The sequence below is a fragment of the Tubulanus polymorphus genome, chromosome 7 (genome assembly GCF_964204645.1).
Source record: "Tubulanus polymorphus chromosome 7, tnTubPoly1.2, whole genome shotgun sequence".
Lineage (NCBI taxonomy): Eukaryota > Metazoa > Nemertea > Palaeonemertea > Tubulaniformes > Tubulanidae > Tubulanus > Tubulanus polymorphus.
The window spans coordinates 1,336,062-1,359,861 of NC_134031.1; the positions used below are offsets into that span (position 1 = coordinate 1,336,062).

At 37.4% G+C, this 23,800-nt stretch overlaps 1 protein-coding gene and 1 long non-coding RNA gene across 3 annotated transcripts; one reads left to right on the plus strand and one right to left on the minus strand.

Moving 5' to 3' along the window:
• Positions 1-1,144: 1,144 nt before the first annotated feature.
• LOC141908994 (uncharacterized) lies at positions 1,145-8,219 on the minus strand. Of its 2 annotated transcripts, XR_012619655.1 has the most exons (12): positions 8,058-8,219; positions 6,506-6,925; positions 6,279-6,420; positions 6,052-6,193; positions 5,814-5,968; positions 5,247-5,403; positions 4,364-4,630; positions 4,008-4,280; positions 3,651-3,923; positions 3,420-3,545; positions 2,551-2,703; positions 1,145-2,455 (listed from the first exon to the last, which is right to left on the minus strand). It is a non-coding gene; the product is annotated as an uncharacterized LOC141908994 (long non-coding RNA). The 2 variants fall into 2 exon arrangements; XR_012619654.1 differs by lacking the exon at positions 8,058-8,219 and having other exon boundaries at positions 6,506-7,561.
• A 4,182-nt stretch (positions 8,220-12,401) lies between these two features.
• LOC141908980 (ER degradation-enhancing alpha-mannosidase-like protein 3) lies at positions 12,402-23,727 on the plus strand. The gene is made up of 20 exons (XM_074799289.1): positions 12,402-12,570; positions 12,668-12,713; positions 13,221-13,321; positions 13,401-13,440; positions 13,527-13,639; positions 13,977-14,130; positions 14,209-14,343; positions 14,756-14,861; positions 15,165-15,262; positions 15,582-15,791; positions 15,965-16,048; positions 16,165-16,289; positions 16,610-16,769; positions 17,172-17,311; positions 18,669-18,804; positions 18,888-18,972; positions 19,332-19,441; positions 19,804-19,969; positions 20,488-20,667; positions 20,750-23,727. The coding sequence occupies exons 1-20, from the start codon at positions 12,479-12,481 to the stop codon at positions 21,799-21,801; spliced, it is 3,333 nt and encodes a 1,110-aa protein (XP_074655390.1). The 5' UTR covers positions 12,402-12,478; the 3' UTR covers positions 21,802-23,727.
• The last annotated feature ends 73 nt before the right edge of the window (positions 23,728-23,800 follow it).

Below are 23,800 nucleotides of genomic sequence, written 5' to 3' on the forward strand. Positions count from 1 at the left end.
TATTTCATTTATCCATATATCTAGGTAAATTACAAATAACTGATCGCTGAGATATTTACAATTAAGCTGAATTTGATAACTTTTTCGAGATCGGAAATGCATCATGCGCAGATTTGAATCAGGCCCCATATATTGTAAAACTGACAATATAGCTATCAAAACATAGCTAGGACAATTTACTAATCAACACTGTTCATATTTCCTCATTTATAGAATAGAATGCTCCTCTATATTTGATAGGACCTCAGTTTGATAGTTGCTATAAACCTAACTAAACAGTCGAAAAATTCTAAGATGAATAATGAACACGTATGTGTCGTTTTATTCTCATGACAAAACCTTGCTAAATGACAGGTATTTACTCGAGGAATTATCATGTAAGTTCCTTGTTAACAAATGGACTGTATTTTAATAACGGTGCGTCATAAAAGCATTCAAACTAGAGACAAAACCTACAAAGTCCCGCTTTCGCTGCCCCTCGTCTTAACTTATGATTTTCAAACATTATCAGTTCGCTCATTTAATACATTTAATACAAAGTTATTTGAAAACATGACAATAATTTTACTATCGATAACTAATCATGTTTATAGCTGTTTAACATTCTTTCTAAAAAAAGAGTAAAATGTAAAATCTCCCAGATATTATCCCTAAAACAATTAACAGTTACAGCAGTGATAGGGTGTGATATATAGGTAAAAGGGCGGGCGATCTTTCATCAGTTATTTGAAGCATTCTATCGAATCAGTTATTTTTTAGTGTGTTTGGTTTAGTTAAGGTTTATGGTTATTTGTTTTGTTTATTACTAACTGATCCGATAGAACACTTAAAACAACAACAGAAAAGATCTCAAGAGGTTGGGAAACTCTAGAGAAGGTTGTTCCATGTGAAGAAGAACCTTTAATGATTAGATTAAGTTATTTAAAAAAAATTCCTGATGATGATTATAATTATAGAAGTTAACTATTGTTTTTTCGTTTTTGTTTATTTTTTATTACTTATGATTTTATTTGTTTTTTTTTTTTAATATTTATTTTGTTATGTATTTTTTTTTCATTGTTTTATTTTATTTATTTACTTCTTTAATTATGTATTTTGTACTTTGTATTTTGTACTATTTGTTACTATTTACATCATCAGGAATTTCTTACCGGTGGAAATATGGGCTCACTTTAAAAAAGTGCTACAAATTCACTGCTGCTCCTAAATAATCGTTTATCATTAAAAACCCCGTTTTGGAGTTAAGCGATCATTGAAAGCAACTCAACCTTATGATATGGATGACGATGAAAGAAGTTAAAACAGCTATAAACGGAATTAAAACGATCAAAATTATTGCTGGCCATTATCATTTATTCCTTTATATCACATTATTCCTAGCTATACCTCTCTTATACCTCTGTGGATACAATGTACTAAGATACAAGTTTTCATATACCTAGCTATGATTATCTACATGGGAGCTCAATGCTAAAACTCTATGTGAAAATCGAGATATTCTACTCATTAGTCAAATCGCTTTTATGGGCATTGGAAAAAAATTATGGCATCAACAAATACATCAACACTTTGGTATATAAACTTAGTATTTGTACACAGAACACTGCCAAACATTATAGTCTATGTTTTTCTTAACTACGTGATTATTCAAGGGCGTAGCCAGTCTATACTGAAGGCCCACTTTTTGGCCAAGGAATCATTTTCAAAACATCTTTATTCAAAGCCCAAGTATTTCAACGAACCTACGTCGAACCGTGTTGCTGAATGCGATCAATACCATCAATTAATGGAGCGTAGATTTCACGAGACTCCAAGAAGGAACTTTCTGTCACATTACAAAGGACATGACACATCTGTTTACAAATCGAAAACAGTTTGCCTAATCAATATGAAAGAATTAGGATGCCAAATATGAATAGTTCCTTCTCAGGCCCAGAGCCCTAATTATCTAACTTCAATTTGCATTAATCAACATTAAAACTATTTCTTTATTTCCGCCTCTTCAAAATAGACAGTGCATTTTAAGACGCATTTTGAAACCCATGTTACACATCAGACTGGTTTGTAAAAAGGTAATGCTCAAAATAAATCAATACTTTACATATTCTACTGACGTTGCTGCTCCTGAACAAGTGTTTATAAGGTACGCATTGTCTGTGCTGCTCCTGAATGAATGTTCACAATATATTTACATTGTCTCTACTGCTCCTGACTTATTGTTTATATATAACACACGCATTGTCTGTGCTCCACGTGTAGAAGAAATCGGTCATTGGGCGATAAACCGCTGCTGGCTGAATTTCTCATCTGGACTTCTAGGCCTACGCAGTTGGACTCTTCTGTGGTAGTTGATGATTTCAATTCAAGTTAGAATCTTCTGTTGGCAGTTTTAATCAGTAGATTCTAGATGACGAGTTGATCTCAGGGTGGGCTTCTTCTTATAGATGTGATTTAGCTAAAATGAATAAAAGAAGATATCCTGTAATTATACAATATCTTACAATCTACACAATTTTTCATGTAGCATTAATGATAATAAAATCAATTTACCTTTCCAGATAACTTGGTTTAGTGTCAGCTAGCAGTTCTAAGTTGGTTGATTAGTAAAATTCAAGGTGCATTCTTCTGTGGTCTGTTCTAATCAGTAGATTCTAGATGATTAGTTGATCTTAGTATGGGCTTTTTCTTATAGATGTGATATAGCTGAAATGCACAAAAGGAGATATCCTGTATTCACACAATATTTCATACAGCATTAACCCTTTTTAAGTTCATGCTCGACCGTAGGTCGAGTCTCGGCATGCGCTGTAAAAGTGTAAATAATCGTCGTTTCACCTACAGGTTTTCATCATAGCACATCATTAGTCGGTAGATGGCGATTCTGTCGATTATTCGCCGTAAGAATTTTTGATGGTTGCAATTCATTGTTTTTGAGCAATTTTGAGTCAAAATTTGTCATTTTTTCGAAATAAATAAGGTAAAATCATGAATACAGATCAAGTAATCATAAATCTTTGCTTATGATGAGTTTGGAGACAATGATTAAGAGCTAATAGACGGTGAATCCAGTGACTTTATGAAACAGTTCAGATGATATTTATGATATAGACAACGAAAATCAAACCCTTCTCAAGGCCAAGTCCTGGCCCCGAATCTGATGAATCTGACAAATACTGACCAATGCTATCTAACTAAAATACTCAAACCTGGTATCATATGAAAGGTCATAATATTGTCTAAAACTTTTTTTTCACTGCTAAGCTATTGGACCGATAGTTTTTGAACTTTATGGCTTCAAATATGAGTTTTCGAAAAGCGCAACAATGGCCGAAAAAAATTGAATTTCTAGGGTAGTCACAGAGAAAAAAACTTGAACTTAAAAGGGTTAATGATAATAGATTCCATGTGAATCAACTTACCTTTCAAGATTGCTGAGTTCAGTTGATGATTTCAATTCAAGTTGGAATATTCTGTTGGCTATTCGAATCAGTACATTTTTGACTAGTTAAACTTTGGCTGAGCATTCTCTTATAGATGTAATTTAGCTGAAATGAATAAAAGAAGACATCCTGTAATCATACGATATCTTACAATATACACTATTTTTCATATAGCATTAATCATAATAAATTCCATGTAAATCAATTTACCTTTCAAGATAACTGGGTTTAGTGTCGGCTAGGAGTTCTAGGTTGGTTGAGTTCTAAGTTGGTTCTAAGTTCAAGTTGCATTCTTCTGTCGACTGTTTTAATCAGTAGATTCTAGATGGTTAGTTGATCTTAGTATGGGCTTTTTCTTATAGATGTGATTTGTGATAACTGGGTTTAGTGTCGGCTAGGATTGTCTAAGTCTGTTCTCTAATCGGCAGATTTTAAACGAGTTGTTGACCTCAAGCGCAGCAGTTTCATATAGATATTATTTAGCTGAAACGAGTAAACAAAGATATCCTGTAAATATAAACATTTCATTCAGAATTAATCCTAATAATTTCATGTATATCAACTTACCTTTAACGATTGCTAGGTTCGGTATTGGCTTGGATACTCGGTGTGTTAGGACATTAGTTTCGAACCCCAACTGCCTAATTATTTGTTGTAGTAGTAGCATTAGTTCATCACTGTTTAAGACTAATGACAACCGGATATATATCAGATCAGCAATGTGGACCGGTGCATAGATTTTGGTAATTAAATGCCTCTTCTTTCCGCTGTTCTCTTATCGGCAGATTTCAAACGAGTTGTTGATCTAAAGCGCGACTGGTCCACATAGATAGGATAAAGCTGAAAGAGTTAACAAAGATATCCTGTAAATACAAATATTTCATTCAGAATTAATCGTAATAATTTCATGTATATCAACTTACCTTTAACGATTGCTGGGTTCGGTATTGGCTTGGATCCTCGGTGTGTTCGGATATTAGTTTCGAACCCCAACTGCCTAATTATTTGTTGTAGTAGTAGCATTAGTTCATCACTGACTAATGACGGCCGGATATATATCAGATCAGCAATGTGGACCGGTGCATAGATTTTGGTAATTAAATGCCTCTTCTGTGCGCTGTTCTCTAATCGGCAGATTTCAAACGAGTTGTTGATCTCAAGTGCGGCTGGTTCATGTAGATAGGATAAAGCTGAAAGAGTTAACAAAGATATCCTGTAAATACAAATATTTCATTCAGAATTAATCGTAACTAGTGGAAAGCCCGTGGAAACCACGGGTGATTTCTAAACGAAGAACTTCCGACTTATTATTTCGTTGCATGTCGAGTATTTGGGCATTTCAAAGTGGCCTAATTTATGTGTTGTGATCAGCTGTGCCCATATAGAGACCATACAGGATCTCAGGACTCACTTGACCTTCTTCCCATGGAGGCCCAAGGTTACAGAACTATAGATAGAAACAAATATGTAAAGTACCGCTATGATCATTTCATAATGTATGAATTTCGTGACCCGGCAGCTGGGTCACAAAGGCAACAGTAGCTCGTACTGTATCAACAGTGACAACAGTGGCTGTCTCTAGTCAGTGGCTATGCCAGCTGACCCATGCACCCTCTGTGAACAGTAGGAGAGACTACAAAAATTTGGAAAGTGAATAATTTTGAATGGAAACCATGCCCAAGCGATAAAAGACGTCGAGATCTACCGCCGGGCAAATTTTCAGGGCAATACATCCAGTAACGATGGAGCAGTCGGTACAACAATTCTATATCATTATATAAGATAATTTCATGTATATCAACTTACCTTTTATTATTGCTTTGTTCGCTATCGGCGAGGATCTCCTAAGTTGGTTGGTTGATATCAATTCAAATTGGCCCCTTCTGTGTGCGGTTCTCTAATCGGCAGATTTTAAACGAGTTGTTGATCTCATGAGCGGCAGTTTCATATAGATAGGATTTAGCTGAAAATGAGTAAACAAAGATATCCTGTAAATACAGATATTTCATTCAGAATTCAGGCCTCTTCTGTGCGCTGTTCTCTAATCGGTAGATTTTAGATGAGTTGTTGACCTCAAGCGCTCCTTTGACTTTGTAGCCGGGTCACATCGTACTGTATCAACTGTGACAACAGTGGCTATCTCTAGTCAGTGGCTATGCCAGCAGACCCATGCGCCCTCTGTTTACAGTAGGAGAGACTACAAAAATTTGGCAAATGGCGCTGTTCCAGTTGGTCGATTTTGGAAGAGTAGTTGATCTCAAGCTGGGTTTTTTCTAATAGTTGCAATTTAGCTGCTATGATAAAAAGAAGATGTAATGACAAATTATTTCATTTAGAATTCATCATTATCATTTCCATAAAATATCAACTTACATTTCAAGTTTGCTGGGTTCCGTATCAGTTAAAATGTTCTAAGTTCATTGATGCATTTGATTTAAGCTTGAATTGTTGTGTGGGCCGTTCTTATCGGTAGATTTATGATTTGTTGTTGATCTCAAGCTGGGCAGTTTGATGAAGATAGGATTCAGCTGAAGAGTAAACAAAGATATCATGTAATCACAAAACATTTCATTGAGAATGAATCGAAATAATTCCATCTATATTAAGTTACCTTTTATGATTGCTGGATTCGTTATCGGCGTGGATCATCTAAGTTGGTTGGTTGATTCTAGTTGGTTGTGCGCTGTTCCAGTTGGTCGATTTTGGACGAGTAGTTGATCTCAAACTGGGTTTTTCTCATAGTTGAAATTTAGCTGCAATGATTAAAAGAAGATATCCTGTAATGACAAAGTATTTCATTTAGAATTTATCGCAATAATTCCATCTATATTAAGTTACCTTTTATGATTGGTGGATTCGTTATCGGCGTGGATCATCTAAGTTGGTTGGTTGATTCTAGTTGGTTGTGTGCTGTTCCAGTTGGTTGATTTTGGACGAGTAGTTGATCTCAAACTGGGTTTTTCTCATAGTTGAAATTTAGCTGCAATGATCAAAAGAAGATATCCTGTAATGACAAAGTATTTCATTTAGAATTTATCGCAATAATTTCAACTATATTAAGTTACCTTTTATGATTGCTGGGTTCATTATCGGCGAGGGTCTCCTAAGTTGGTAGTCTAATTTTACATATCTTTTGTTGTTTTTTTCTGTGTAAATAGTCCGAAAGTTTACAATGTTTGAATTTTGTCTAATTTTACATTTCTTTGCTTTTCTTTTCATGTAAATAGTCCGAAAGTTTACAAGGGTAAGATAATTTTGTCTAATTTTTACTTTTGCTTTCTCCGTGTAAAGTTTTTTCAAAATCGGAAATCGAAGTACAGATATAGTTGCGTGATCGGCGGTCCATTTTACATAAATTTTCTTTTCTTGAAATCCAAGCACATAACGGGAAATTCGGTTCCGGTGCCTTCAATCTTCCAACCAGTCTGAACCGGCAAGCGTCTGATTGGGGACTGCCTATTTTGATACATCGCGATTTGGAATATCTATATTACAAGGTTGAAGATCATTTTGTACATATTATGATTAGTCGATTAATAGTATCATATAGTGCAAACCTGCTAGTAATATTGCCCCTATATACATTTCGATTCCCAGCTAAACTATGTTCGTATTATTAAATTAACTTCATCGCCAATTAATAAACTTTTAAGAGATATGTATTCTTCCCACAGACATCTGTACCCAGTGAATGGTATTCTAATCCATTTCAGTAATTTTAAATATTGCTGATAAAATATATACAATGATCTTATGATTATGATAATATAACTAGCTTAACGAACCCAGAATTCCCCAAAACCTAACTGATTCAACAGATCCCACACACATGTGGCCCAGTTAGACGCAGACAACATTGCACGATACAGTCGTCTCATCCACTGGGCTATTTCTAATAAACTTAAATTCGTTATATTGAATTAATTCTAACTAATTTTCTGATATCTAAGCAATCCATTAATTAGTCATCATACTAGCCACAATTAATTGTCAGTCGAACAATATTTATATGGAGCCTGAAAACCTACACAAGTAGAATTTCAGATGTGGTGAATTCATCACTATTTGAATTCATCAGAACTTAAGATAAAATCACATTTTTAGTGGTAAATTAGAAATTCCCTTAACCAAATTGCAATATAATCTTTATTTCCCTTTTACAGTACACTGTGTATAAGGATTGAAAGACCTTGTTATGACCGGACCTCCCTGGTGCGGTGCAAGACATGATGCTGGAATATAGTTTGAAGGAGAGGGGTTAGTAAAAGAGAGCTATTAGCAAGAGGAATAAGACCTAAGTTCAGGATATCCTGTCAGAATAAGGCTCTCAATCTGACATACACAGTGATATTGAAATATTTCCCCTATTATTTGTTTTATCTCCCTTCGATCGGAAGTAAATCTGCATTAAATGATTTTGGCAATATGTATCAAAACTAATACAGCTGTATGAAGACACAATAGGTTCACTTAGATACAGATAAATAAGTAATGTGCTCAGATACACATGTATCAGCTACATTTTTAATGTCAATGTACTTGAATTAAAAATAATTTCACATCATTGAATTTACCTTAATTGTAGATGTCTAAGTAGTACCTTAATGAGTAATTCACCTTAGTTATATCCTTATTCATCCTCTAAGTTTTTTGTCCCGCGTGTTGACTAGGTAATGATGTTGTTGGAACGTCCAATGGTGCCATCAGACTCAGTCCCAGAGTCGGATTATGGATGTTGGTATCACCAGACTTCCCACCATCGGAGTTTGACTTCTGGCTAGCGAAATGACAAGATGAAGAGTGCATATTATATATTAAGTCAAAATGTTTGTCAGACAGAGCCACTGTGGTTTGAGAAAGCTTTTATAATCTCATAACCATCCCTATCATTAATAGTATTAACTATTATCGTGCCACAGATTTATGCCAGCTCCGTTCGTGTCTGGGTTAGGTACATATACAGCCAAACCATGTACCTCTTCCCCACACGATAAGTGTTTTTTGAGAACACCTGAATTTTGGAATTAGTAAAAATCAACCCCTGATATACCACTATTGCCCCAAGTTTGCTTAAAATGAGCTGAAATTAAAGAGTACATAATCATTAATTAACAAAATTTGCAACTATATCTAACTTTGATAGTGGATGATGAAAAAGATGAAAGGCCAGGATGAGGGGTCAGAATCAGAAATCGAAGATACAGAGTTTACGATGTATTTGAAGTACACAAAAGATGCTCGAGATTACAGAGTTCACGAATACAATATAGACGTTATCATCCGCTGCGACAAGAAAAATTGGGAAAGATTTTGATGGAAGGGGAAAGAACCTTGGATGAAAAATAAAATTTACACAGTTTCACGGCTTAAATCGAAGTACAACCATATAGACGCTGGTAATACATAGTTTTAACGGCTTTACATCATATTTGATCTAACCTGAGAAAGAGAAAGAAGTCAGCACAGAACTTCTGGCTGATAACAGCAAAGTCAGAGTTCTCAGGGTTCCAACTGGCAGCGGCAGAGTCGGAGTTCTCTAACGAGGCCTCGTCTCAGCTAGTGGTGGGGTGCTGACGACACGGGTATTACTACGAAGGACCCGCAATCAGAGTAAGATGGGAAGCGACAAACATCTTCGGCTTCAGGGGATATCCGATCTTCAAGCATCAACACCAAAAGACAACCGGCACCCAGAAGAGAGAGAAAAACTGGGTGAACGGGGAGCCCATCAGCAAGATGCCAATGGGTAGCCTTAGGCGAAGAAACCAGCCGATTCAGACTAGAATGGACCAAACTGGGGACCCAATTGAGAATTGAGCACACCACCTAAGACAACCGGCACCCAGAAGAGAGAGAAAAACTGGGTGAACGGGGAGCCCATCAGCAAGATGCCAATGGGTAGCCTTAGGCAATGAACCAGCAGATTCAGACTAGAATGGACCAAACTGGGGACCTAAAGATCCAACAGCCCCCTCAGTCGAAGATTGCTACCACCCCCATCTTATTCTGATCGCAGGTCCCCCGTAGTAACATCCGCATCACCAGCACTCCGCCACTAGCTGGAACGAAATCCACATTAGAGAACTCCGACTCCGCCGCTGCCAGTTGAAACCCTGAGATTGAGAGGGCGGGGGCGAGGGACGAATGAAATGAAAGAAAAAAAAAATGAAAAAACAAAAATAATATAGAAAAATAATGAAAAAAAATAAGATATAAAATATACCACACATTCATACGACACATAAAAACTCCATTCACTCCTCTTGCAAACACCGCGCACACAACTCCATCCACTCCGCTTGCACACAACTCCATCCACTCCGCTTGCACACACCGCACACACAACTCCATCCACCGCCACCGGCGCCACACCACCGCTCCGAAATACTCCGCGCCACAAGATCGCCAGGAAACACAGCAAAAGCTGAAGAGCTCGAGAAAACGCCATCTGATCGTGTCAAAGACTAGTACTCGATTGAACGATTGTGGAGAAATTTCGCCCAGAGCTACGATCAAATGCAAACCCAAATGTAGATATTTTATTGAACGGAATTGATTTTCAGTCCACGTCAGTTGAAAACCTGCTTTGATCGATGTTTTAATGTTTATTTTAAATACAAATTAGATTTACGACCTAGGGTTATTGATTAATATCTAATTGTGAGGGTTAGATAAATGGATCGTGGATGAATTTCCTGCTCGCATGCCACAGTTCTGTAAAATCTCAATCGTCTAGTGCTGCTTCTAGATACCGTGGCGAATACATAAACTAATCGATGTACTCTGCCCGTATTTGTACATAAGGCCTACAGCTTACTTATCTTGCTTAATTTACGTCGTTCGTGTCTTGTGCCGGTATCCTAAGACTATAAATCATATTGGATCCTTTTTCAGCGGTAGAGCTAGATAATTAAATGATAATTATCCGAACAGTAGATCTATTCTATCTTTTAAAAACTTTCTCCATGTCATAGTTAATAGTTCAAATATTCAAAATACAAATTATGTTCAAATCCAGATTTCACATACAACAACTCGTTGGCCCACTGAAAGATAGCAGTGATACAATCATTGAGTAATAAATGTTAGAAAGAATTAGGTTATCCTCTCAGGGCCTGTTAATTGTACGTCACCGGTAATGGAAAAAGTAAGGCAAGCAGGAATTAAGGTATTCCTACCTTAGTCAGTAACCTGACTGTGGTTTAGTTTCACGATCGGATATTTTCACAAACCACATAAGCCCATCCAACTAAAAATAAGCTTACCACCAACGATTAGGTAACTAACTAGGCCTACCCACATTATCCAACTACAAGCCTTGACGAGAAAAGAAGAATTAGCAATATAACCAAAATCGAAAAGGAAAATATCGAAAGTTCAGGATATCAAATTAACTTAATTATGGCTGCTCAAATTCAACAACCACTAAAACCAATGCCTGAAAGAGGCTTGAAGCTCACACCACGAGGATAGATCTAGGCAAATATCCGAATTTCAATTGCGGGGTACGGGTCGAATGAGAGAAACATCTCAGGGAAACATCTCAAATGACACTGCGCGTAGATTGTTCACGTCAGGAGTCATCAAACTCAAACTGTCCCATAAAAATGAGCACCTGAAGTCTACATCAAGGACAGGGTGGCCATTTTATCAGAATCTTGGGAAGAAATCCGTCGAGGAAGCGATGGATAAAGGCAAATACATATGTTGTTTAAAAAAACATGTCTTGAACATTATTTCCATAATATTGAAAGTATGCCTAGTTACAATATTTCTCATTAATAAACCAAAACCGACCCTGAAAGATATATTCATTCTGCAAGGAGGTTGGTTTGCAAGTTAGGTGGTATACTATTGGAGGCTGTGGAATATGAATCACATTATGTTTCATTCAGTAGCCTATGTCGTAATACATTGACGCGATTTGTGTCATTTCACATGGTCACGGTCGAATGATCGTGTGTGGGTTTTATCTGAAGCAATTCACTATGACGCCAGTTCAATTGAGTCTGTTTACGCTCGTAACACAAACTTAAGTCCCGTATTATACGTACGGTCAGCCCTTTGTTTATGGGCCCTGGTTGTTAATTATCAAGAAGATTTTTGATGACTGCGGTCATTCGTCTTAGACTGTTGTTTGGTCATTGTTCGGAAGGTTGACCAAATTTCATCTGGGTTTGCATGCAGACGTTTCGAATTTGTCTACCCAGGCTTTCTTAGCGTTTTGAATGCTTAATTGGTGGTTTCCTCAGCAGGACTTTAAGGCAAGGAGATTGTCGATGGAGTTTCTATGTTTTTGTATCTCTCGCTGCAAAAGTATCTCTTGTATCCTGGTTAGCCCAGCATGGGTGTTTCAGTCTGGGTTATTTTTATACATAGTAGGCCTACCCAGGATACGGGGGTCAAAACCCCCGTCAATAGACAGATTTTAATTCATAAAAATCCTTATTCAATTGAGTGGAGACGGGTTTTTAGATTACTTGCAGCGTGTACCACTCATAATTTGAAAAACCCAAATTTCTATCTTTAATTTTGATACTGGATTAAACGGTGTCATCATGTAAATCTAGGAAAGTCCATATTAAGAATTTCCTTTCTTGTTTTCAGTCTTAAAATGATAGTATCTTTTTTTCCAAAGTATTTTAATGGCGTTAACATGTAAATGTTTGTTTATGGATAAGATTGGTAAGGGAAAAAATTTATTTGAGCCTTTCTTTTCGAAAGACAGAGTACTCAAGCAAGCAACCAAAGCTAGCAAACAAGAAGCATTTGGCAACTGGCAACTAGCAACTGGCAATGTCGTCTCAGGGCTTCCATAGTATGTATTTGCTTAATTATATCACTTACATTTGTTCAATTTAAAAACAGGTTTTGTTTGAATCTTTTTAAATGGGATTCGAACCGAGAATCAGTTGAAGACGGCGCTGCGCCACGTTGAAAAATGGCCGCTCGTTGACAGTGACACTTCTCGCAAAATCCTCTTTCAATTCCCTCATTAGACTAACAGCAGCGTGAGGCCCGCTACTGATCCCCTGATAATGAACAGTAATCAGCTGCTAGTTCTGGTCATACTCGTGTTTTATTTCGATGCCGCAAACGCAATGAGTAAAACTGAAAAACGAGAAATGAAGTAAGAAAATTCATTTCCGGGTTTGGTTGGTAATGGTGGAATAAAAACTATTTTATTTCTACCATTTTTAATTCGTCGTTTAAAATGATTCTTTCAGAGCTAAAGTTTTGGAAAGTTTTTTTCACGCATATAACAGTTATATGGTAAGAGATTGTTTCAGGTTTTCTGTGTCATTTTCACAGATGCTCGTATCTGGAAGAAGAGGGCTGCTTAATATATAATAAACCTTGCATCATTGTTCAGATAATCCAGTATCCCAGGTATGGTTAATGTGCAGATCCGCACATCTCCGCGTAAACGGTTCAATCAATTACATTAAATATGATTGTTTCAGATTCAAAATGTCATCAGCAATTCATACATTGCCATCGGTTAATTTTGAATCTTCACTGGAAAGATTTTAGCGTGGATTCTGTCATTCAGTAGATTGCGTCAATCACGAGAGGTGCGGATCTGCACTTTTACCCCCAGGAACTTTGCCTGGGTTTTCGTTTTTACAGTATCTGGGATATTGGATGATCTAAGTTACTGTTCATCCCCGAACTTCAAATACGAGCCCCTGTGGTCCTCTGTCACTCGCTGAGATGTTCGCCTGTGGGTGATCTGTTGGATCTACCTCCTGTTCTAACCATGTTTTTTTTATTTGCTAGAAAAATGCGTATCCGGCTGATGAACTGATGCCGTTGAGTTGTAAAGGTAGAGTTCGCGGTGTTGAACCGTCTAGAGGCGATGTAGATGACTCTTTAGGGAAGTACGTAAAAAGTTTGTTGTTTTTTAATCAATCCTTAATTCAAGCACTTTTTTCAGATGTGATTATCTATTAATTGTAGTTATTCTCTGACTCTGGTCGACACACTGGATACGTTAGCGGTATATATTATTTCAATCTCATCGACCCTGTATTTAAGGCCTATTTTCCTGTCTATTCAAACAATCGTTTGGTTCCGTTTTTGTAGGTTCTCGGCGAGACTGAAGAGTTTGAGAAGGCTGTGAAACTCGTGATACGTGACGTGAGTTTTGATCGAGATATCGTCATATCGGTTTTCGAAGTGAACATTCGTATAATGGGGTAAGATTTACTATTAAAACAGGGTAAAAACTTATCAGGTTTCATGAATAACGCTGAAATTAGCGATTTTGCAGGCGATCTTACCGATTAGGGCAAATCAGCGAATTCGTGATATATTTTTCCCTGCAGAGAAAATCAGAGAATTCCAACACTTCTCTTGAAAATTAGGGAATATTTGATTTTGATTGTGACGCATGGAACACCCTGAGTTTTGGATTCCCTGATCTGTAAGAATCTTTAGATTTAAGTTATGTCAAAGTTGCTGTCAAAGATGTAATTGTTGGTGATTGAAAGTAAAACCTTGATATTTATGAATGTGTGTGTCACATATTTTCAGGGGTTTGCTAGGAGGACACACAATGGCTAAGTATCTACAGAAAAAAGATCTAGGAATGCAATGGTATAACGACGAACTGTTAACGATGGCTAAAGATTTAGGATACAGGTTGTTACCTGCTTTCAATACGAGTACAGGAATTCCATATCCGCGAGTGAGTACCGGTACATTCTCTCAATAATCACGGTGAAAACCTCGTGTAGAAATCACTTGAAATTTGTGTTCGATTCAGGTTAACTTGAAATACGGTTTAAATCAAGGAACGTCTCGCACCGGTTCAGAAACGGATACCTGTACGGCGTGCGCTGGAACTATTATACTAGAGTTTGCAGCCCTCAGTAGAATGACTGGTGATCCAACATTTGAGGTAAGAGCCTTCAACCCTTTCACTGTGCATACACCGCAGTGCAGTGTATAAATTAGTGTTGGAATATGCTAGTACCCTGCATCGTGTATCCATTTTATTAGTTATAAGTTGTTATCTATATTTAAAGATAAATATTAAAAGATAATAGTGAAATATTAGTTACTCATGATGATACACAGGACCCAGTTCCGCAGTTCTGAGTTAAATTTGACTAGATTTAAAACATTGAAAATGAACTTACTTTAACTCAAGAGTTAACTCTAACTCTCAACTGTGGAACCGGGTCCTGGGCTTCAAAATATTATTGGACACGCATTAGGTTTATTTGGATAGTCAGCACTGAAACGGTTATTAGAATATGTACAATCCTCGTCCATTGTATTAGATTTCAAATGTGTGAATTTAATTTCAGGCTAAGGCAAAGAAGGCGTTGAATTATTTATGGGAGCAGCGACATCGACAGAGTGATTTAGTCGGAACAGTTATCAATATTCACAGTGGTGACTGGGTCCGTAGGGGTAAGGGCAGCAAAACTCTCTTCAATATCAATTTTGCAAAATGTTGTATATTTGGCTAAAAAAAATTGATACCTTGTTTCTCCGCTCTGCTGAGCTTAAATATTGACCTGGCCGGCCGTCTATCTACCCTATACATTACTTTTTTTTAAAATCGTGATCAATTTTACCATAACAGACCCGGCCGCTATAGAAATGAACTGTTTATAAATTTTATCATATTTTACAAAAATGACCCGGCCGCTGCGGAGAAACAAGGTATCATTTTTGTTTAGCCTTTCTACTATTTACGTTGTGTTGATTCAGAAAGTGGTGTCGGAGCCGGCATTGATTCATACTACGAATATCTACTGAAAGCTTATATTTTACTCGGAGATGAAACTTATTTGGATCGTTTCAATAAAGTAAGCACCGGGTTTTCGAGAAACTGTCCAGGGTTCATCTAACTAATCAGGGAAATCATGGAAAATTAGAGACTTTCGACTCTTTTTCTTGAAAATGTGGGAAAAAAAGGGGATTTTAATTTTTGGTGCGTTTTTGCTGGTGATGAGTGACACTTGTAGGAACCTCTTGATAAGCAACAGCCCTCACTGAGGATATCTTATAATTCAATCAGAGAATTTTTGGTCAGGGAAAATGAAGGAAATATCAGAGAATTTAAGATTCCTCGCTTTGTAAGAATAAATCAGGGATTCAATGATGAAATGAATGTTGTAATTTCAGCATTATTCAGCAGTGATGAAATATATCAATCAAGGACCGTTGTTAGTCGACGTTCACATGCATCGACCTACGATGAATTCACGTCATTTTATGGACGCTTTACTCGCGTTCTGGCCCGGGCTACAAGTTCTAAAAGGAGATCTGAAACCGGCGATCGAAATTCACGAAATGCTCTTTCAAATCACGCAACGCCACAATTTTCTACCAGAGGTAAGAAATTCCTTATTCAATTATCCTTCTATATAAATATAGTTCTCAATTAGCTTTCAGTTAAACTAGTTCATTTCCGACGTTTTAAATCTTCCCCGATGAGTCAAATTTTAACCTAAAACTTTAGTTTCTGATCCTGCCTCGCAGCTAAATGAGTTGTATCTATGTTCTAGGCTTTTACAACAGATTTTCGTATTCACTGGGCTCATCATCCACTGCGTCCTGAATTTATTGAATCAACATATTTCTTGTATAAGGTACGTTTGAGTGTATGACCGTGTCTGTATGAGGTGTGGGGTTAATTTTAGATGTAAATGTAAAAGGTTTTATGAATGATCATTGTGAGTGTTTTTTGTTTGTTTTGAATTTGCAGGCGACAGGAGACAACTATTATTTGAACGTAGGTAAAACAGTAATTGAGAATCTGAACGCGTACGCACGTGTCGACTGTGGATTCGCCGCTATCAAAGATGTTTCCACTTTACAGCGTGAAGATCAGTAAGTACATGTACTTGTATTCAACATCAATTTACCATCACACTTATTTTCTAAAGAGAAATGATGATTGATGAATCATTCCGCATGCAATGATGATACCGAATTACAAAGTTTATGTATTTGACAATTTCGAAATTTTCATCTAAATCCCATCTACAGTGTTTACTGTTTCGGTGAAGATAAAAATTGAGAAACTGTCAGATGAATAAACTTTGAAATATCAACATTGTGGGATTGTTCGTTATCTTCATCATTGAGAATGATGCATCTATGAATCTGACATCAATAAAAGATAAATTCTGTGCGTTTATTTTGTATAGAATGGATTCGTACGTGATGGCTGAAACGTTTAAATATCTGTATCTACTGTTCACAGAGAAAGAGGATTTATTTATAAATGTTGATGATTACGTTTTCACGACCGAAGCTCATTTATTACCTCTGACACTCGCCATACACAACTTTACCTCCAATTATACGGTAAGATTTCCATATTCACAATGAGTCAAACCCTCGAAATTTTCTATTCATCTACCGGTACCTGGTAGTTGATTTAACTGCTGCTACATTATTAGGGTGGTTACTTATTTTTCAGGGCCCAATTATATGATGAATTCTTACCAAAGTTTATCATGAACGTGTTCAAAATTAGATCACAGTAATTTCTACCGGTAGTTCATTTTCAATTAGACCACTATTTTTGATAACTGCTCCCAAAAAGAGATTAATGATCTGATTTCAAGTCAATTCTGATTTATGGTAGTTCAGATATGTGCGATTATCCACCTAAAAGGCATTGATCCTAACTGGCAGATCATGATTGACTCGACCCTGTTAAACTCTACGTGTTGAAGTCTATATGATTGTCTGTTTTATTTGAAGGATGGAGAAGATGATCAAAGTATTCACGGTCGTTCGTGTCCCGTGACGACTACTGACTTCCCGAACAATCTGAACTTTGCTCAAACTATTCGATCGCCGTTGAAGAATTTTGTTGAAAATGTCTGCCCAAAAGCGAGATCGTAAGTACTGGCTGTGAAACTCAAATACATGTTCATCAAACACCATTAAACTACAACGCTCAGTTCCACAGTTCAGGATCCAGTTATACAGTTGTGGATCCAGGCCCATAGTTGTGGATCCAGTTCCACAGTTCTGGATCCAGTTCTACAGTTGTGGATCCAGGCCCACAGTTGTGGATCCAGTTCTACAGTTCCAGGATCCAGAACTCCACTGTATGAGTTCACATTCATTATTGTAACCTAAGAGTTGAATATTAAGCCTGAGAACTGTGAAACTGGATCGAGTTAGAAAGAACAGATGTACCCGGTCAGGTTCGAGAGGAGAGTTGATCTGGTCAGGATGAGGGGGACGTGTAAACCTCAACTGCCGCAGTAGCAAGGATTGAATTACAGATTTCGTTGATATATTGATTTACAGAAATGAGCCGTATGAATCTTACATACATCATTCAGAGGACTCACGTTTTACGGTTAAAACATTCAGTGAATATACTCCACAACCACCACCTCAACAACAACAACGACAGCAACAACAACAACCAAACTCTGAAGAATTAAAGTAATTAACAAAACACATATACATACACCTAACCCTTCTAGTAAATAGATACACGTTACATGTAGAGACAAGGGTTACGTTGTACATGAACATGTGAGTAACATGTACATGTCAGGTTTTTAGTCACATTGTGAACCAGATTGTACACCTAGTATTTGTTAATGGTGCAGTAGGGAAGTGATAGGAGGTAGTAGAGATGTGTTTGGTGGAGGGAGGCAGAGAGGTTTTTGGTTGAGGGAGGTAGAGATGTGTTTGGTGGAGGGAGGCAGAGAGGTTTTTGGTTGAGGGAGGTAGAGATGTGTTTGGTGGAGGGAGGTAGAGAGGTTTTTGGTGGAGGGAGGTAGAGATGTATTTGGTGGAGGGAGGCAGAGAGGTATTTGGTTGAAGGAGGTAGAGAGGTGTTTATATTTGGTGAAGGGACCTCTCCTCATGCACAGCGTCTATAGATATGAACACATCATATTTTAAACCATGTACGATTTTTGCACACTATTTTCAGTATACGGAAGGTAACGTTACGATTATTACAGATATTCAACAAATATCACTTGCATACAACGCATTATACAGAGAACATGAATCAAATTCATTTCATAAATATATTCATTTCTCTATTATTCAGTAATAGCCAGGTGCATGTATAAATCATTATACCGTAGACTCATAAACAAGTGTCATGAATTTGAGGATAATTTGAATTTCAAATTATTGATGTTGATTTTATTATGGTTTAATACGAAGGTCATGCGGTGTATTATTGATCGAAGTATGATATATATTTGATATAATTAATTTTAGCCCGCGCCCAAAACGAATGAGAGCCCACGATTTCATCGCTGGAAATAAGGAACAACTGGAGTTGCTTCGTAAAATGGGAATTCGATTGGCGACGATGCCGGACGGAAGAGTTCAACTGATACACACCGCATCAGAGGTAAAAACCTTCAATCTAAAAAAGACTTCTTTATTCGATTTTTTAAACTGTAATGAATGATGAATCGTTGTTGTTTGATTCAGGCTGCGACACCTGAAGATGCCGAAGATGGAATGGCTTTCATGCAAGAAATGATCGAGTTGTCAAAAATGCAGCCAGCAACTCCAGGTCAGCATTTAATTACTGTCTATACCAGCCAGCCGGTTTTATAGGCTAATCTAAGAGTTTATTCAATTGACTTAGAATCCTGTGTGTTAAAGTTAAAACTATTTCATAAAACTAGCCCCTGTAAAATCTTCTACAGTGTTTTCAATAAGAAATTAACAAGCCAGGTCCCTTTGAAAAACAGCAGGGTCCCATAATATATCACAGTCCCTGAAACGAAAGCTGATTTGAAAAAACAGGCGGGTCCTTTACAAACGACAGACGGGTCTGGGACCTGGGACCTGGCTCTTTTTGAAAACACTGTTCTATGAATTGTTTGTCTATTTGAATTTGAACGTTGTTATAAATATTGTATTTATTAGAAGCGAATGAACCGAGGATAGTTCAACTGATTTCACAGCCGTATTTCGGAGCGATAGTTTTACAAGCGGGTCCGGCGCAATTCGGATACGAGCTCAAGAATGGATTGGGTGTAAGTTGAGAAATCGCAAAATATATTTCTTAATAGCTGCCTCTCCCAACAGAGGAAAAATGATATGAGTGATATTTGGTCGAAGAATAATGAGATATGTCTTACAACTTAGATAATAAGATTAAAAGCCACTGTTCAGTCAACCCCGACATACCGCCCTCCCATTTACCCCCACCCCCACCTGGTGGTATATCCGGGGTTGACTGTATATAAATTTGAAAAATTGAAAACGAAATTTATTTATCAAGAATTAACAGCAAAATCTAAATGAGACAATGTTTTGGTTTCTCTAGAGACTATCGTCAGGCGTGTCATTGTGTCAGTAGGCTCTCCCATGACTTGTTTTATTATGTTATTGACAGGTTGAAGCTCAGATAATCGTCGCTGATCCGTACAACGCCTGTGATAAACTCGCTAACGTTAATCAGGTGTTCGGTAAAATAGTCGTAGTCGAACGAGGGTCGTGTTTATTTGTGGATAAAGCGAGGAGGATTCAAGCTGCTGGTGGTGTAGCTGGAGTTGTTATAGGTCAGTTTACTCTTGAGAGCAGTATATATCTAGAACAGGGTGGAAATCGAGGAAAAGTCAGGAGATTTTCTACATATTCAGGATTAAGTAGTCAGAGGGTTTTGTAGAAAAGCTAAAAATTGGGGATAAGTCTGGGAAATTTGTTTAGATTGATAGATCGTGCGTAAATCAAACAGTTTCCATCTATGTCTTACGTATTTGACTGTGTTAATTGATTGGATTCTTAGCAGATTAAGTCATGGAAAACAACTTGTGCATGTCAGGGAATAGTCGGGGAAACGTTAGGGGAAAAGCAAGTCAAATAAAAGTGACTTGGGCCCAGTTTCACAAAAAAGTTAAACTCAAATTTTTGGTGTACCGGTAATTGCCATTGGTTACTTCATGTTTTCAATGAGGACAACAATTCAAACTTAACCATTTTAGGCTTAAATTTTTTCGTGAAACCGGCCCCAGAACTCTGTAGAAGCCTGAGATAATGTTGCACGTATCACGGGTTGCTTTTCATGTTGTTATTACAGATAATAACAAAGGAACCAGTAGTTCTACGTCTCTTTACTTTGCGATGTCTGGCGATGGTAAAATGGACGTTACTATTCCGATGGTTTTCCTGTTTGAGTTGGACGGAGCTCAGCTTCTCGAAGCGATCAGTTCATATCCGAATCTCCAAGTGCGAGTAGCTTTCAAAGCCAAAGAACAAGGTACTGAATGTACGAAAAATAGAGGCCCAAGTTTCCGTTTTGTAATTCATACTCGGATTATAACTATTTCTTGTTATTTCAGAATTAGTCATGACAAATCTTCTACAAAAATCTGATAATCAGAGACGAGTATCCGAAAGTTCTTCCAGTCGAGCCGAACAGGTCGATTCAGTCGATTCAGCCGATGATGCGGGTATTAAGTCGACGACTAGCGTTTCGTCACAAACCGAACAAACCGTCAGTAAAGACGGTTCGCTGATCGAAAGTCGAACGACGATCAGCGTTAATAATATGAAAATTAAACTGCGAGGAATCAATCGATTGAAATGGAAAGAATCGACGTCGTTGAGAGAACCGTCCGTCGAAGTGATTCGTGAAAACGGCAACGGTATTCACAACGCGTTCTTCAATATCGGACACCTTCGCGAGAAACACGGCAATAAACTCGATTTTAACACTTTCGCCGATGAATTGTTGAATTTGTTGCAGACGTCCGTCGATGAATTGAACGATCGACCGGAAACTTTAAAATCGATTCGGGTAATGTTAGAAAACGCGCATAATCTCGGACAGTTAGGTTTAGACGGTCGAGAACCGTCGCTGACCGACGAGGTGGAAGAAGCGCCGCCTAGTGGCGTGGAGCAGCAGCACTACGCGACGGAGAAAGAGTTGCACGAAGATCAGGAAGTTCGACCGTCCGACGGCGGTCCGTGGATACGCGAGAGTCCCGATAAAATGAACTTACAACGCGGGGATTTTATGCTGCAAGATGGAGTCGTATATGTTCCTAAAGACTCGCATTCCGTGGATCAGAATCCGTCTGCTGAATCGACGCAGCAGAATCCATCTGCTGAATCGACGCAGCAGAATCCGTCTGCTGAATCAACGCAGCAGACTCCGTCTGTTGAATCGACGCAGCAGAATCCGTCTGCTGAATCGACGCAGCAGAATCCGTCATCGAAACAGACTAGTCATAGTTCTCATAGCGATAGTATATTAGAAGCTAGCGATAGGACTCATTTACAGCAAACTACTGAACACACTTCCAGCCAAACTAGTGACTCATCCAAGCCCAGTATACCAGCTGCTTCGGACAGTGAACCTGATCATGATAGAAACAAAGATGAACTTTGAGTTGAATGATAAACATATCCGACAAGAATAAAACTATCGTACTTAATCAGAGTCACATTAACCCGGGCCCAGTTGCACAGACAATTCGTTCCCCTCCGTACTTAGGTCTGAAAGTGGTCTCATATCTAATCATGAGTTGTTAGATTAGCTATTGAACTTATGGTCTTAAATGTCAGGCTTCACTGTGCAACTGGTCCCAGGGTTTAAATATCAGGATACTGGTTAACATATTATGAAGTAATTAGTTCAATAATTTCATGGCCTTGATCTCGAAAATATTTACAAATCAAATCTGAAATTAATGATGTTAAGTCTCTAGAATTAAAGCCAGTATCACTCAGTTGCTTATTAAGTAAATACGATATGTTTGTTTATAGACAATGTGCTTTAGATTGCTGTCTTGATTACGAAGGCCGAACGGCAACGTCACAGCTCACTATTTGACTTGTAGCAAATTTTGAAAATTATTTTAGTAATCATTTATTGATATCAATCGTAAAGCCAGTATTAATTACGTATATACATGGCAGGAGGGCTACACGGTAGCAGTGTCAGTCTAGTTTCCCAGATATTACAGCCGTCTTCTCAAGTGAAAAATGAAATTAAGAACTCTGAGTCCAGTTGCATAAGCCAAAAGTGGTCTTAAATCTTAAGTTTTTGATTGGCTTTGGTCTTAGGCTGGTCTTAGATGTAAGCCATGACTTAGCAACTGATCCCTGATCTACTAAGGCTTACCTGTAGCTCAATTTGGTATTTTGTTCTTTTTTTTTGTAAATCACAAATTTGCTCAAGGAATTGATAACTAGTGTTAGTTGTAGCAGATCGCTGTCTCGTACTCTGACAGTTTTCGATTTGCTGTGTTATTTCGTGTTCGTGCAGTCATTACTCGTCAGTGAAATATACTTCGGTTTTAATCTGTGATATTAAGAAAATAATTTATTATCTTAGATTATATTGTGTAAAATCTGCACTTTATCAAAAACTAGATACCTTATCTATAAGGAATAGACCAACAACAATCTCCTGTTTCTATGGTTTTGGTTGTTTCAACGCGGACAAACGACAATCTCCTGTTTGTACGGTTTTTGTTTGTTCTGAATCTAGGAACAGTTCCACAGCTGATAATTAATTCCTTGAAGCTTTTACTGAAAATGTTATAATTTCAATTCAAAATTGGAATTAATCAGAAACTGTGAAACTGTGAAACTCTTAACAAGGGCGGATTGAGGGTTATTTTTAGGGGGTTTATATGCAAGGCACCTTTTTGCGAGGACGGAAGGTGCAAAGCCAAGTATTGGCATCCTTTCACAGGAAATTTTGGTCTCCTCTTAAGTCATTTCTAGGCATTCTAAACAAAAGTGTGATTACTTTCTTTCTAAAATGGGCTTATAAATTGTTGGGGGCATCTCAGAATCCGCCCTTGCTTAACGTTCTAGAAATACTATGCGTAATTGTTTCCTGTGATGATAGTTTGGGGAGGGTTCGATGTTATTTGTAAATATTCTATGTTGAGTGGTTTTACTGTAAATCATGGGAAATAATTTATTTCCATCGTGTTGTAAATAGTTTACATATCGTAATGTATGTCTTAATATTTTTGTGAATATTCAGGGATTTGGGATAAACGGATTTTTTCGGGATCTGAAAAATATAATTTTTTAAATGCCCCAGTCTGAATACCAGACGACAATTACAGGTTGCAGGGATCATCAGATGTGGTCATTAACTTCATCAATGAATTTTCTTGCAGCAGGTTATGACTCATAAATGTATTTGATATGTCTATCATGGTTCTTGCATGTGAATACCTGTAATGTATGTTTTATGGTCAAAACACGACACCAATTTCTTCCAGAGCAGAATGACCAACGCTCGCCACCTGGAGATACATGTATTAAATCCCTATATCACGTCACATTTATTATGCAAATAAAAAAATTCTTTTTTCAATAAATCTATGTTTGAATGAGATAAGTGCTATTTAACTTTGTCAGCAGGT